The 15,031-nt window shown below is 37.8% G+C and overlaps 1 protein-coding gene across 3 annotated transcripts in view; it reads left to right on the forward strand.

The window, feature by feature from the left end:
* Nucleotides 1-15,031, forward strand: part of PATJ (PATJ crumbs cell polarity complex component) — a gene marked incomplete at both ends in the record, with an annotated part of 372,146 nt that overhangs the window by 35,502 nt on the left and 321,613 nt on the right. For all 3 annotated transcript variants that reach the window (XM_080692386.1, XM_080692387.1, XM_080692385.1), the window contains 5 exons: nucleotides 2,013-2,104; nucleotides 4,360-4,501; nucleotides 7,994-8,140; nucleotides 11,780-11,856; nucleotides 14,533-14,589. In XM_080692386.1, coding sequence (XP_080548512.1) covers nucleotides 2,013-2,104; nucleotides 4,360-4,501; nucleotides 7,994-8,140; nucleotides 11,780-11,856; nucleotides 14,533-14,589 — 515 coding nt within the window. The remainder of the gene's footprint in view (nucleotides 1-2,012; nucleotides 2,105-4,359; nucleotides 4,502-7,993; nucleotides 8,141-11,779; nucleotides 11,857-14,532; nucleotides 14,590-15,031) is intronic.

Here is a 15,031-nt window from a genome sequence, read left to right on the forward strand (position 1 = left end):
TCCCCGCGCTTGGGAGGCAGAGACAGGAGGATCGCACAGGTTCAAAGCCATCCATGTTGGCTTAATAGACCTTGTTTCCAAATAAAAATATAAAAAAATAGGTCTGGGAGTGTAGCCCAGAGGTAGAAGGGCTTCCAGGAACCCCAGTATCATCAAATAAATAAATAATAATAATAATAATAATTATTATTATTATCAGGTTAAAGAAAAAGAATCTTTCATTGAATATTTGCTAGTTATGTGAAAATTCAGTTATGAAATGTTTCAGTTTTTATGAAAAAAAAGACAAGATTAGTGTTTTACTTTTTTAAAAAAATTATTATCTCGCATACTTACAGCAGGTGGAAAGATTAAGAGTGCTAATGTATTCAAAGTCCTCAGCTAAATTCATGTCAGACCACCTTGTGCTATTTTAGCCTAATGAAATACCTTTTTTTCGAACCTTCAGATTCTTCTAAGTGATACCTTTTTTAGGTTCAGAATTTAAATAAGTTCAAAAGTGCTAAGTATGGATTTTATAATAATGTAGCAAAAACTCATATTGAGTAGTTGTTAATAGGGTAAATCTGGTTAAGGAACTCAAACCTTAGCTCCTAAGCTGATGGTTTAGTTCTTAAATAAAAGTTGAATGACTGATAGAAATTGTGTGGTTCTGGGGACTGAATAGCAGCCTGCTCCTGGCTGAAGTGGGAGGACCATTTGAGCCCGAAGTTAGAGGCTAGGCTGAGCAACATAGTGAGACTGTGTCTCAAAAACAAAAAAAGTCTATTCAGGGAGATGTGTAAAAGTGTTTTAAATATTTAAGGATAACTGAGATGAGTGTTTTAGCAGAGATATAAGCAATCTGTCATGGTATGCCAGATCAAGATTCAATTTGTCAGGATTCACAAAGAAGATACTTGAGCTAAGGGTTAAAAAGAAGATTTTAATGGAAGCGATTGTGTTGACAGGAAGAAGAATTAAATGAAGGAAAGTATAAAATGGACATACTAGATTTTGGTGGTTTCAGAGTGATGTGCCTGTGCTTTTGTCGAAGGGAGATTAGTAGAAGATGACACCGAGAAATAAGCCTATCTTCTCAGATTATAGAAGGCCTCAAGTATGATTCCATGAAATTTATATTATGTAGGAAACAGAAATCCATGGATGTGTATTTTTCCTTAACAATGTTTTGATTTCCTTTCAAATCCAACAGTCAATGTTTTGAGTTCATTTCAAATTAACAAATATAAATATAAATCTATCCAGTTTCCCTTCTAGTCCTTACCATAGGAAAGCATGTTTTTTTTTTTTTTTTTTTTTTTTTTTTTTAATAGTTAAGAATTACTCTAAGCCGGGCGTGGTGGCACACGCTTGTAATCCCCGTGCTTGGGAGGCAGAGACAGGAGGATCGCGCAGGTTCGAAGCCAATCGCACGAGCTGGCTTAGGAGACCCTGTTTCCAAATAAAAATGTAAAAATAGGTCTGGGAGTGTAGCCCGGAGGTAGAAGGGCTTCCAGGAACCCCAGTACCACCAAAAAAAAACAAACAACAAAAAAAAGAATTACTCTATGTTGCTGAGCCCATTCTAGTGTTTTTCTCCTCCCCCTTGTATTTGCATTCCCTACATGAACAGTGGACTAAATGCAGGCAGGAAGGCGTGTTAGGGGACTCTTGTCATAGAGCTGGTGAAAAATGATGAGGGCTACGCCAAGCCAGCAGTGAGAGTGGCGCTGGACCAGGAGTTAGCCAGAGCCGTCCCCAGTTCCAGCTTAGATTGAGGCGTATTTCATCAAGGTTCCATTACTGATTATTTTTCCAGAAGAGTAGTCATCAGTCACATCATTTTGAATTCGGGTCACTTGTAATGGTGACAGTTTGAAATAATCCATCAATTTCTCTGCTTGTGTTCAAAATAGTATTTATCAACCCTCCAGTCAGCCTCTCAAGCTAATTAACCTCTTGATATGAATTTTGCAATCAAGGCCTAATTAAAGTTTTCTTCCTTTTTCCATATGTCTATGCACCTTCAGGGGAAGCTTCAGGGATTTTTGTGAAGAGTATAATACCTGGCAGCGCTGCGTTCCACAATGGCCAAATTCAAGTGAATGACAAAATCGTTGCTGTAAGTATCTTGCACTCTTTTCTAGATTTGAATCAAGTTGAAAAAATAAAAATGATTGATCTCTATATCATATGGATGAGATAAGAATGGCTTAATATAGTTCAATGAGGTTTTGAAAAACAGTTTACTAGTATAGGGAAATTTTATTAATTTGGCCTCTTATGGTCCCTAATTTGCTTTTTCCCCTCAGCTAACGAAGAAACAATTCACTACCATATTGGTAGGGAGGAAAAAGTCATACACACACAAAAAAAAAAAGAAAAGAAAAAGTCATACACATGCGCGCATACACACACACACACAGAATTATGTTTGAAAGATATTCTAGCATTTTTTTAGAAAACACTTTTTGAGTAGCTGTGCATTCTTTATTTTTATTTTTTTATTTTTATTTTTTGCAGTATTGGAGATGGAACCCAGGGGCATTCCACCTCTGAACTACACCCCAGCTTTATTTTTTTTAATTCTGTATGTATGTATGTATGTATGTATGTATGTATGTATGTATGTAGTATGTATTTATTCATTCATTTATTTATTTATTTATTTATTTATTTATTTATTTATTTATTTTTTGGTGGTACTGGGGGTGGAACCCAGGGCCTTCTACCTCTGGGCTATACATCCAGACCTATTTTATAGTTTTTTTTAATTTGGAAACAGGAATTCTTAAACCAGCCGAGGCTGGCTTCAAACCTGCGAGATCCTCCTGTCTCAGCCTCCCAAGCGCCGGAGATTACAAGTGTACGCCACCACGCCAGGCTTATTTTTTATTTTGAAACAGGCTCTCACTAAGTTGCAAAGGGCCTCACTCGCTGAGGCTGTCTGCAAACTGCCATCCTCCCTTCTCAGCCTCCTAAATGCTGGGATTACAAGCCAAGCATGCGCCACCACGTCCCGGCTAGCTCTGCATTCTTTAAACTCACCCATTTTATATTCAGTTAATGGGCCATTAACCAGCTCTTTTCATCTTTTTGTGAAAGTTTTTCTACTAACAATAATTTTGATTATACCCCAAATTGAAAAATTAAAATATTTGAGAATATAGCCTTTTACTTGTTAAAACTGATATTTCTCCCATTTAGTAGATATTAAATTAGCTTAGTGTCTGCACATGTATAAACACAGACAGTGCTTTACATAATAACAAATGTTGGGTGGTATGGTTGGAATTTTTATCCTTCTAGTTAAGGAAGTATCTTTCATTACTCTGGGCTTTTACATTTATGGGCTTAGGAATTGTTTGATGATTATCAGGGTCTATAGGCCAGCAAGAACAGTGCATGCTTTGAGAAAATACTTAGGAGCCAAGTTAAAAGTAATGGTTTGGTCCTGAAGGACATCAGCATTGTGGAATTGGGCTCATCTTAGATTAAGAATACCTTTCCTAGCCTGGCGTGGTTGCGCATGCTTGTAATCCCAGCATTCAGGAGGCTGAGACCAGAGGATCATAGTTTCGTGGACAGCCTCAGCTACCTAGTGAGGCCCTTTGCAACTTAGTGAGACTCTGTTTCAAAATAAAGAATAAAATAAAGGGCTGGGGGTTAGCTTGGAGGTGGAATGCCCCTGGGTTCCATCTCCACACCTACAAAAAGAAAAAGAAAAAAAAAAAGAATTCCTTTTCTACACATACATTCTCATAACACTAGAAAATCTAATGGAAGGGGATCATTATGTTTCTTTGGAAAATATCCCATAGTGATACATTATGGGATAAAGACTTTGATGACCTATTCAATTTTGATAATAACAGATTTTATTAATACATTTGACAGCTTTGTATAACAGTTGACCATCATTTATGGCATTTTGATTTTTTTTTTTTTTTTTTTTGGGTGGTACTGGGGATGGAACCCTTCTACCTCCGGGCTACACTCCCAGATCTATTTTATATTTTATTTGGAAACAGGGTCTCGTAAGCCAGCGCGGTTGGCTTTGAACCTGCGAGATCCTCCTGTCTCTGCCTCCCAAGCGTGGGGATTACAAGTGTGCGCCACCACGCCTGGCACATTTTGAATTTTGAGTGGCATCAGAGATCAAAACCCTTTGCCTCTCTCAGGCTGTTAGTTAAAAATGTGTGACTAGGAGTATAAATTTGAATTTTTTAGTTTGTGTGGTAAGTTTATCAGCAGGTTTTACTACTTTGTTTTGCATCTTTATTCAAAAGTGCATTAATAAGGTCTAATAGAAATTATTTGGAGGATAAAATGAATTAAAAGCGGTAGCTAACTTGAAACCTCTGCTTAATGATTTAGGTGGATGGTGTGAATATTCAGGGGTTTGCCAACCAGGATGTTGTTGAAGTATTGCGCAATGCAGGACAGGTTGTACACCTGACAGTAGTTCGCAGGAAGACATCCTCATCTACTTCACCACGTGAATGGCCTTCTGACAGAGGTAATGACTGCCACGCTCACTCGTGCCCCATGCAGGCCAGGCTTAGAAAAATAGCCAAGTTATAAAAGTCACTCCCCTAGCCCCATTTTATCTTTATTTTGAAACTGGGTCTCACTAGGTTGTTGAGAGTGTCATTCTTTGTTGAGTCTGTCCTCAAACCTGCCATCCTCCTGTCTCAGCCTCCCAATTGCTGGGATTATAAGCATGTGCCACCATACTCGGCTTCATTGTTTTCAAACATAAGTTGCCTGGGCTGGCACCAAACTTTCTATCCTCCTGACTCAGTTTCTGGAGTGACTGGAATTATAGGGGTGCCCCACCACACTTGGCTTACCATCTTTTTTCCCCTCTAAATTCTTACTAGTCAGCCAGGCTTGGCGGCCCATGCCTGCAATCCCATTACTTGGGAGGCTGAGTCAGGAGGATTGCAGGTTTCAAGACAGCCTCTGCAAGTAGTAAAACACTAATTAACCTACTAAGACTCTGTTCAAAATGAAAATAAAAAATAGGGCTGGGGGTGTAGCTTGGAGGCCCATGGGAGCCCCCCACTACCTCCCCTTCCTTGTGTATGTGTACTTGTATTCCTTTTTCTATATTATGTACTTACCCTGCTTTATACTGTCAGTTCTGGTCGTGTATAATTGTTTTTCCCAGGTGTACTATTAGGTTGATTTTTAAAATTGTGGTAAGCAGGATATGGTGGTGCATGCTTGTAATCCTGGTACTAGGGAGGCGGAGACAGGAGGATTGCATGTTTGCTGCCAGGCTCAAGAACTTTGTGAGGCCCTCCACAACTCGACGAGACCCTGTTTCAAAAGACTGACTAAAGTTCCACTGTTTGTATATACCACAGTTTTTCATGTATTTACCCTAAAGGTAGACTTCAGTTGTTTCACCACTTGATTATTGTGGATAGTGCTGCTATGAATTTTTGCTCTTTCTGAGTCTAGCAGTAGGCTGTATATTATGGATACTAACATATTAATCTATAAAAGTATTGTGGGTGGTTTAAAGTCTTGTGTTAAGAACATAGTAACTTTAAACTGGTTATATCTTTTAACTTTTTGTTTTGTTTTGGTATTGGTGATTAAACTCAGAGGCATTCTACTTTTGAGCAACACCCCTAGTTCTTTTTGTTATTTTATTTATTTTATTTTAGTACTGGGGATTGAACCCAGAGACATTCTACTTCTGACCTACACTTCCAGCCTAATTTTATTCCTTATTTGGAAACAGTGTCTCACTAGGTTGTTGAGAGCCTTGCTAAGTTGCTGAGCCTGGCTTTGAACCTGTGATCCTCTTCTCTCAGCCTCCCAAGTATTGAGATTATAAGCAGGTATCACCATGCCAGGCTTGTTATTTTATTTTTGAAAAAGAATCTTGCTAAGTTGCCGAGGCTGGCCTTAACCTGTAATGTTCTTGTCTCAGCCTTCTAATTACAGGTATTATAGGTGGCTTAACTTTTTGTTGTTAAAAATTTTAAGCTTTCAGCCGGGCGTGGTGGTGCACGCTTGTAATCCTCGCACTTGGGAGGCTGAGACAGGAGGATCACACAGGTTTGAAGCCAGCCTCAGCTACTGAGTGAGGCTCCCAGCAACTTGGTGAGACCCTGTTTCCAATAAAATATAAAATAGGTCTGGGAGTATAGCCCGGAGATAGGAAGCCACTGGGTTCTACCTGTAGTAGCACCAAAAATTAAATAAATAAATAAATAAATAAATATGAAAAATTTAAGCTTTCAGAAAAATGAAAATTAACATAATAAACAGCCATGAACCAACCCATCATTTAGGTCCAATAATTACCATTTTGCCATATTTCTTCATCTATTTTTCTTTTTACCTGAACCATTTCAGAAGTTGTAGGCAGTCTGTATCTTATTAAAAAAATAAGGATATGATATCATTATCACACCAAAGAAAATTAATAGCAATTTCTCTTATCAAATACTCAGTATATACTTAAGATTTTTAAGATTTTCCAACTTCTCTTTCCACTTCTTTCTAACCCCCTCCTACAAAAAAAACAAAACAACAACAAAAAAAAAACCTTCCCAGTCAGTGCCCAACCATACAATAAATTGCATTTGTTGTGTTTGTTGGGTCTTTTTTTCTTTTCTTTTTTTTCAGAACTGGGGACTGAACCCAAGGACATTCTACCTCTGAGCTACACCCCCAGCCCTATTTTTTATTCTTTAATTTGAAACACAGTCTCACTAAGTTGCAGAGGGCCTCACTAAGTAGCTGAGGCTGGCCGTGAACCTGAGCTCTTCCTGTCTCAGCCTCCCAAGTACTCTGATTACAAGCGTGCGCCATCATGCCGGGCTCGTCCTCTTTCTCCTCCTCCTCCTCCTCCTCCTCCTCCTCCTCCTCCTCCTCCTCCTCCTCCTCCTCCCCCTCCTTCTATTGGTCACTGTCACCTCGCATCATTATGATTATGTAGTTCACAGTGGCTAGGATATTCATGCACACAACACTTGTGAGCCCCCCCCCCCCCTTTTTTTTGTGGTACTGCGGGTGGAACCCAGGGGCCTTTCTACCTCTGGGCTTTGCTCCCAGACCTATTTTATACTTTATTTGGAAACAGTCTCACTAAGTTGCTGGGACCTCACTAAGTATTTGTGGCTTGCTTTGAACCTGTGTGGTCCTCCTGTCTCAGCCTCTCAAGTGCAGGGATTACAAGCATGCGCCACCACGCCCGGCTAGTTCCCCTTCTTCTTGATTTCTTAGTTCTTCACTTTTACTTTCATGGCATAGACTTTTTGAATGGATGAAGCCATTTATCACTAGCATGTTACATTCTAAATCTCATTATTGCTTTGTAGTGTTATTTAATTTGTTCTTTTACATGTTTCCTTTGAGCTAGTCACAGTGAGACTCAGTTTAAATGCTTTTAATAAGAATACTTTGTAAAATATAGTTACTTAAAAATAACCTAAAATGACTTATGTTGAAAAGATACACAGTGACTTCATGATAACTTTGTATCATTCCTATTTCTTTACTTAGCTCAACTGAGTGAAGGGACCCTTCACTCTTTTGCACCTAGGTAAATTCTCTCCAGCTCTCTTCCAGTTAGGATTATGCATATAATCTTATTTGTTGAACCAGTGATGATGGTATTATGGCTGAATTAATTGCCCAGAGCAGTTGGTCCAGCTTATTCTACGTGTCTGTTTTTTATCCACCACAAGAGCAGGAGCATAAAACCTTTGGCATTTTTACCTTGTGTTGAGTTTTATGAAGAGGATCTACCCTTGCTTTGTCATGGACTGTAACTTAGTTTTTTCTTTCATACATCAATCCTTATTTCTTCAATACTATTCACATGTTTATTTTTGGAAGTGATTAGCATGACATTTTAGGTTAAAAAATCATAGAAATTACTGAGATGATCTTAATGAGGTTGTAAATGGGAGAACAGGAATGATATATGCTTTCTTAAATATACTCCTTAGCTACTAGTGACTTAAGGCAGCAATTCTTGTTTTAGGAACTGTTGTAGAGCCACCAAAAACACCAGCCATCTTTCTAACTGGAGCAGTGGAAACAGAAAGTAACTTGGATGCTGAAGAAGAGGAAATTGGAGAACAATTGGATAATCAAAAACAGAACAACACACAAGCCTTGGACCAGTCGGGTAAGCCCATAGCATTCACTTCTGAGCATATAGACTTTCTGATCTGCCATCCATTTTCTGGATTTATAGTAATTAACGTGAGTAATCTTAGAGGCATTTTGGAGATTAAAAATGGATATTCATAATATCTAAATTTTAACCTTTGTAGTAGGGGGCCCCAAACATATTCCTGTTTAATCTTTGTTTAATTATACTAGTTTTGAATGCATATTTATGAGCATGTAATGTCAATCTTATTTTGTCTTTAGCATTTTTAATTGCTGCATTTTAGCTTATATACTGTCATTGATGTATCTATATTATAGCTATCAGTATACTTATAGAAGCATTTTCTTTCTTTTTTTTTTTTTTTTTTTTTTTTTTTTTGGCGGGTCTGGGGATGGAACCTAGGGGCATTTTACCTCCGAGCTATAGCCCCTGCCCTATTTTTTATTCTTTATTTTGAAACCGGGTCTCACTGAGTTGCAGAGGACCTCACTAAGTAGCTGAGGCTGTCTGTGAACCGTGATCCTCCGGTCCCAACCTCCCAAATGCTGGGATTACAAGCGTGCGCCACCACGCCTGGCTTAAGCATTTTCTTTTCACTATAAAAATTAAATGTGTATATTTTTATATGTTGCATCAAATTGCTTCACTGCTATATATTCTTCAAATTTTTTTTTTTTGCGGAACTAGGGATTGAACCCATTTTTTATACCTTTGAGGTACACCCTCAGTCCTATTTTTTATTCTTTATTTTAAAATAGTGTCTCATTAAGTTGCACAGGGCTTCACTAAATAGCTGAGGCTGTTCACGAATCACGATCCTCCTGTCTCAGCCTCTCAAGTACTGGAATTACAAGCATGCACCCCTACATCTGGCCTTAATTTTCTTTTTAATTGCTTTCAACTTTTTCTTTTGGCTTCATACTTTGCTATTCGGCTCTTATACTAGGCTCTGTTCTACAAACTTGTTTAGTTACAGTCTTACCCAATTTCCCACACAAAGGTGCTCAGGAAAGATTTGCCAGCTAAATGAAACTACTTGGATTACTTAACACCATCTGTGTTCTAGTTTTGTCTTTTTTCTTTGCCTTGTCTCAGGAAAGAATAGCCTGAAGGAAGGAGTTAACCAGGAACTTAGGTCAAGAAGTTTTCTATGATTTGAAAGCCTGTCTTCTTGGTTGTGACCCAAATAGATTACAGTTAATCTTTGCTATTTAAATTCAGTTTAGTTTAGATTGTTTTCAGTGAACTGTCAGGTAAAAATGAAATACATTCTGCCTTGAGAAATAGTTTTAGAAATATTTTGTCCATGCTCTTTGGATCAACTTCACTACATTTTTTTTTGTGCATGCAGACATCCCATTTCAGGTCAAGAGTCTTCTAACTGCTATGAAGTTCGTTTTCTTTTTCGCCTTTGGCATAATTGTTTTAGATAGTTATGTTGTTCATCTGTTTGATCATTTTGTGTAGCCTAGGATTTATTGAGCTGCTGAAAGTAAATTACTTTGGCACTTAGCAGGTCTTTGTGCGGTGCTTTGAAATACAGGACCGTGTTTTTATTATATAACGAAAGGTAAAAATAGAGCCAATGGAATTGTCAGTGTGTGTGAACTCTCTCACGCCCATGTTGCTAAGCTTAGAATTCAGCCAATATATTGCAGATTGTGTTGAGATTCATTTACCAGATAAGAAACTGCAGCCTGGAAGAAATTTATAGGCAAGATTTCAGAACTCTTAAGAATTTCTTAGGAACTCTTATATTTCTATAAGAAAATGTTAGCAGGCATATGTACAAATGCACAGAGCCTAATTTTTTTTGTCTATTTTTTTTGTGTGTGTGGTACTGGGGATGGAACCCAGGGGGATTCTACCTCCAAGCTACACCCCCAGCCCTATTTCTTATTATTTTGAAACAGGGTCTTACTGAGTTGCAAAAGGCCTAAGTAGCTGAGGCTGTCCACAAACTGCGACCCTCCTGTCTTAGCCTCCCAAATGCTGGGATTATAACCGTGCACCACCACGCCCAGCTCTAAATGAATTTGATATATATTTCTTAATAGGATCTTTGATGAGTTATCCCCTAAAAGTAATTTAGCATGCCAGTTTATACAGTTATTTTACGGATGTTATTTTGTAAATCTATTAATTTAAGTTCTTGAGTGTTCATTCGTCTTAGACTCTGATTTCCAAGGTTAGCCTATTTCACTTAATGATTTGTATTATGCAATTAAACATTATGCACCTGAGTTGAGCTGTCTACTGAAGACTGAAAAGGCTGATGCTGCAGGTTACGTTTTACTCTAGGCAGATGGTCATGCCAGTTGTGATAAGTGTTCTGTAACTTGCCCAATCTTATGACAAAATTGAGAGCTTAATTTAAAGAAAAAATGGGTAGGTTTTTCATTCTTTGCAAGTTGAAATTACAGTTTTAGTAGTTTTAATTTTATCCATTAGAAATTACTCAAACTATGAACTATGCTCTGAGCTTCTGGCTAAGACCATATGGAAAACAGGCAAGACACTTACAATCTGTGTTAGCTCTCTCAAATAACTGTGCCTATGCAACAATATTGTACCCAAAATCATATTGTTTTGGGAGGAGAATATTGGGGATTGGATCCAGGGGTCATTCTACTTCTGAGTTAGACCCGAGCCCTAATTTTAATTTTTATTTAGAAACAGGGTCACACTAAGTTGCTGAGACTGGCCTTGAACCTACAATCCTCCTGTCTCAGCCTCTGAAGTACAGGGATTACAGGCATGGGCCTCCATGCCCAGCTCTTGTATATATATCACGTTTGTGTGTGTGTGTGTGTGTGTGTGTGTGTGTGTGTGTGTGTGTGTGTGTCTGTCTGTCTGTCTGTCTGTCTGTGTCTGTGTGTCTTTATTATTGGGGATTGAACTAAAGAGTAGTCTACCTTTGAGCTATATCTCCAACCCAGTTTTATATTTTATTTTGAACCAGGGTCTTGCTAAGTTGCTGAGGCTGGTCTCAAACCTGCAATCCTGGTTCAGCCTCTAAAGTACTGGGATTACAGGGATGGGCCACCACACATGGCTCATGCATATATATTTTCAAATACTGACAAAAAACTGTGTAAAACCAAAGTTTATATTAATGTTCATGCAACTCTGAATTAAACCAGACAAGCCTTTATATTCATCTGCCCTGTGAAAGCCTGGATGTATTATGTCAATATGCTTTGTTGGTTGTAAAGATATTGTGATGAGTTTTTATTTTTCCAGTCACTAGGTTGAATGGTATTACTTTGGAGTGATCAACATTTAAATTAAATCCTTGTATGCTCTAACAAATAAAGCAGAGCCAGATGTATCTTACTTTTAATCTATAGGATGTTTATGCAAAACTGTATGTAATTCAGATTTCACTTACAACTCATCATTTCCTCCTGCCTTTAAGATATTCTTTAACAAGAAAGGCCCCTTCATAATTTTGTCACAGCTGGTCTTATCATTTTACATTAGCCTAAGAAGTAACCTCCGATTTACTTTACCTAGTAGACTTAAGTTGATGCCTTTTCCGTTTTATTCATTCCCTTGTTACTTACTGAAACTGTGCTGCTATTGAAGCATTTTAGTAATTCAGTGTGTTTGGCTCACGGTAGCTTCAACATTTTTGTTTTTTATGTCCAGAAAGAGTCCCAGACACTCCAGAAAGTGAGCTGAAATCCAGATGGGAAAACCTACTGGGCCCTGATTATGAAGTAATGGTATGTTAAAACCCTCTAGTGAAAAACACTCATGTCCCATTTCATGTCAAGCTCCTAGCACTGCAATGTACAGAAGTGGGAGAGTCAAAAGAATTGCTAGCCTGCCTGTTTTTTTTTTTTTCCCCTGCCCTTTTTCTCTACTGGATCAAATGGATTTTTTAAAGCATTTTTTAAAAATTGTAAGAACAATTAAGGATTGCATGTAAGTTTGAGTTACAATTAGCAGACAGTCCATGCTGAAAACATTTAAGTCTACAACAGGCAAAATTATTGGGAGGGAGAACGATTATCTTTAATTTATAACCTGTATCAGGTTCTTAAAATTGTTGGCATTTTTATTATTGCTTTATGTTCTGTTTGTTTTATTGTATGCTGAAAGGGCTGTAGATATTAGTCCTATGTTTCACAACAAATCTTACAGCTTTATGAGAAAAATGAAGGAATGATTATCAAATGTATTTAGAAGAACAGGAAGTAATTTAGGTGAGGTATAAGCTTACAGTACCAGTGGTCCATTAGACTTCCTTTCACCTGTTATTAGATTCACTGAGTACGATAGTGTCTGTCCTTCCCCAGACAGATCCACATGAAAGCAGAAACCAGTGTTCACCGAATGCAGTGCTAATCATATTATCACTTTTTTCTTCCTTCCTTTTTCCTTTTGTGGTACTAGGGATTTACCTCCAGGGCATTCTTCCTATGAGCTATACCCCAGCACTATTTTATTTTTGTATTGAAACAGAATTTTACTAAGTTGCTGAGGCTGTCCGGCAACCTGTGACACTCTTGTCTTAGCCTCCTGGGTACTGGGTTTAAAAGCGTGCACCACCATACCCTGCTAATCAAAGTCTTTTAAATTTCTATATTGTCATTCACTTTATTTTTTCCCAGTACTGGGGATGGAACCCAGGGGCATTCTACCTCTGGGCTACACAACTCCCCAGCCCCTATTTTTTATTCTTTATTTTGAAATAGCGTCTCACTGAGTTGGGAAGGGCCTCACTAAGTAGCTGAGGCTGTCTGCCAGCTGTGATCCTCCTGTCTCAGCCTCCCAAATGCTGGGATTACAAGACTGTGCCACCACACCCGGCTGTCATTCACATTTTTTTACTTTTTTTTTTTATTATTAATACTGGCTGGAGATTCCTTTTTTTCTTCTTGGTTTTGAATATTTAGACATTATCTTTTGTTGGAAAACTCCCAGTGTCAAGAAGAGTCAGAGTGGTCACACTCCTCTTGTTGCTAATTTGTGCTTTAGCATGTCATTTCTCCTGCTTCTCTACTCAACAGATATGGAATACTGTCATTAGACTACCACCAGCAGATGGCCTCTTCTTCTATCCTTAGTGATTTGATATTCAGAAGAACAAGTATTTAACAGTGACCAGTTTTGCAATAAGCTCTTTTTTAAAAAATTTTATCCTCCATATAATTACCTTTTCAAATTTATTTATCATGTGGTCAAGTCACAGCAGAGAGGCAAGAAAGAGGAGAAAGAAATTGAAGTTGAAACTTGAAAGTGACGGTTTAGTCATTCAAAGTTGTACATAGCTTCTTGTTTTGAGAGAAATGAGGGCCAGAAAGGAGAAAGCAAGCATGTTGGGCAAATGAATGAATACATCCCATTCTTTATTTCACTTTCTTCCAGGATCTACTTGTCTGAAATGCAGTAATTTAAAAAGCTTTAGTTGGGCCATTGTTTAACTTGTTGCTTCCCTCCAGATGCACCATCTTTATTAACAACTTACAGATGTGAATCATCTGTAAGATGCTTTTACTCACAAGGAGCTCACTGCTGCGGATGTCCACCACTGAGATTATGAACAGGAGTCTCAGGCCAGTTGTCTCCACCACACACACACAGGGACAGAATCTTTCCCTTTTGTGCTGTTGCCAGCCGTGGTTCCTGGAGAAGTGGTTTGAGCTCTTTATGGAAAATCAGATGCTCCAGTATTTCAAAGTCAACTGCCTTTACTGACCTTGCAGATTTTGTTTCAAGGCCTGAGTTTAGAAGTAAAAATGTCTGTGCTCTTGTTTCTGTCAAAAGAGTAAAGTTTTTATGGATTTGATAAAATGGATGATTACATTATAATTTTAGGGATCATGAATTTTTAAGAAATAGTTGAGTCAGCCCCCCATATCTCCTGGTACCATATTTGTTGTGTTTGTGTTCTCAGATTCAGTCAACTGTGGATCAAAACTATTTTTAAAAATTTATCTGTACTGAACATGTATAGATATATTTTCTTGTCATTTCTTAAATAATACAGTGTAGCAGCTATTTACCTAGTATTGGCTTTGTGTTGTGTGTTATTAGTAATCCGTAGAGGATCTGAAGTCTACAGGAGGACATGCATAGATTATATGCAAATGCTGTACCAATTTATATAAAGGACTTGAACTTCCATGGATTTTGGTGTCTTTTTGGGTCCTGGAAGTAATGCCCTGCAGATATTGAGGGATCACCTTCTATATTCCACTTTTGGATGATTAATGTGAAAAACAGGAAACATATACTTTGATATTTTACACTAAATGCTAGACATTTGGATTTCAGAAACATAGGAAAGAGGTTTTCAGATGGACTTACCTATAGATTCTGCAGATGTTAGGAAACCTAGGATGAAATGAAGCTGTGCTTTTCCAAATCTGGAAATATTTTTCTTGTAAATTTAGGTTGCTACATTGGACACACAGATTGCAGATGATGCCGAATTACAGAAGTATTCAAAGGTAAGCACTATATTTTAATATATTTTTTATCGTTGTGAAGAACTTCCTCTAAATTCCTGCTGTGAGGAAGCTGAGTGCTATGACCTAAAGTTTTCTGAACTTAGTCATCGATGCTTCTGGGAATGGGATGGGTCCTCATTGTTATGAAAGATGATGATTAGGCATACCTGTTCCTTAGGCTACTTCCAGAAGCCAAAAACCCAGGAAAGATTCTTTTGCCTACCCTACAGGTAGTAAAAAAGGTGACAGGCAGATTTTGTTAGCTTTTCATGTATTATAAAAAGTACTATGAAAAATGTTTTCTAAACATCAAAATCAGGAATATAGACTTTAACAAAACCTCAGATCCAGATGATTACGGGCATAAAAAATGGTTTATCTTCTGAGTGTAGACAGTGGTTGTTCTGAACTGAAAAAATAATTTTTGGTAATTGTTATTTCT

The sequence above is a fragment of the Muscardinus avellanarius genome (assembly GCF_963383645.1).
Source record: "Muscardinus avellanarius genome assembly, chromosome: 3".
Classification (NCBI taxonomy): domain Eukaryota; kingdom Metazoa; phylum Chordata; class Mammalia; order Rodentia; family Gliridae; genus Muscardinus; species Muscardinus avellanarius.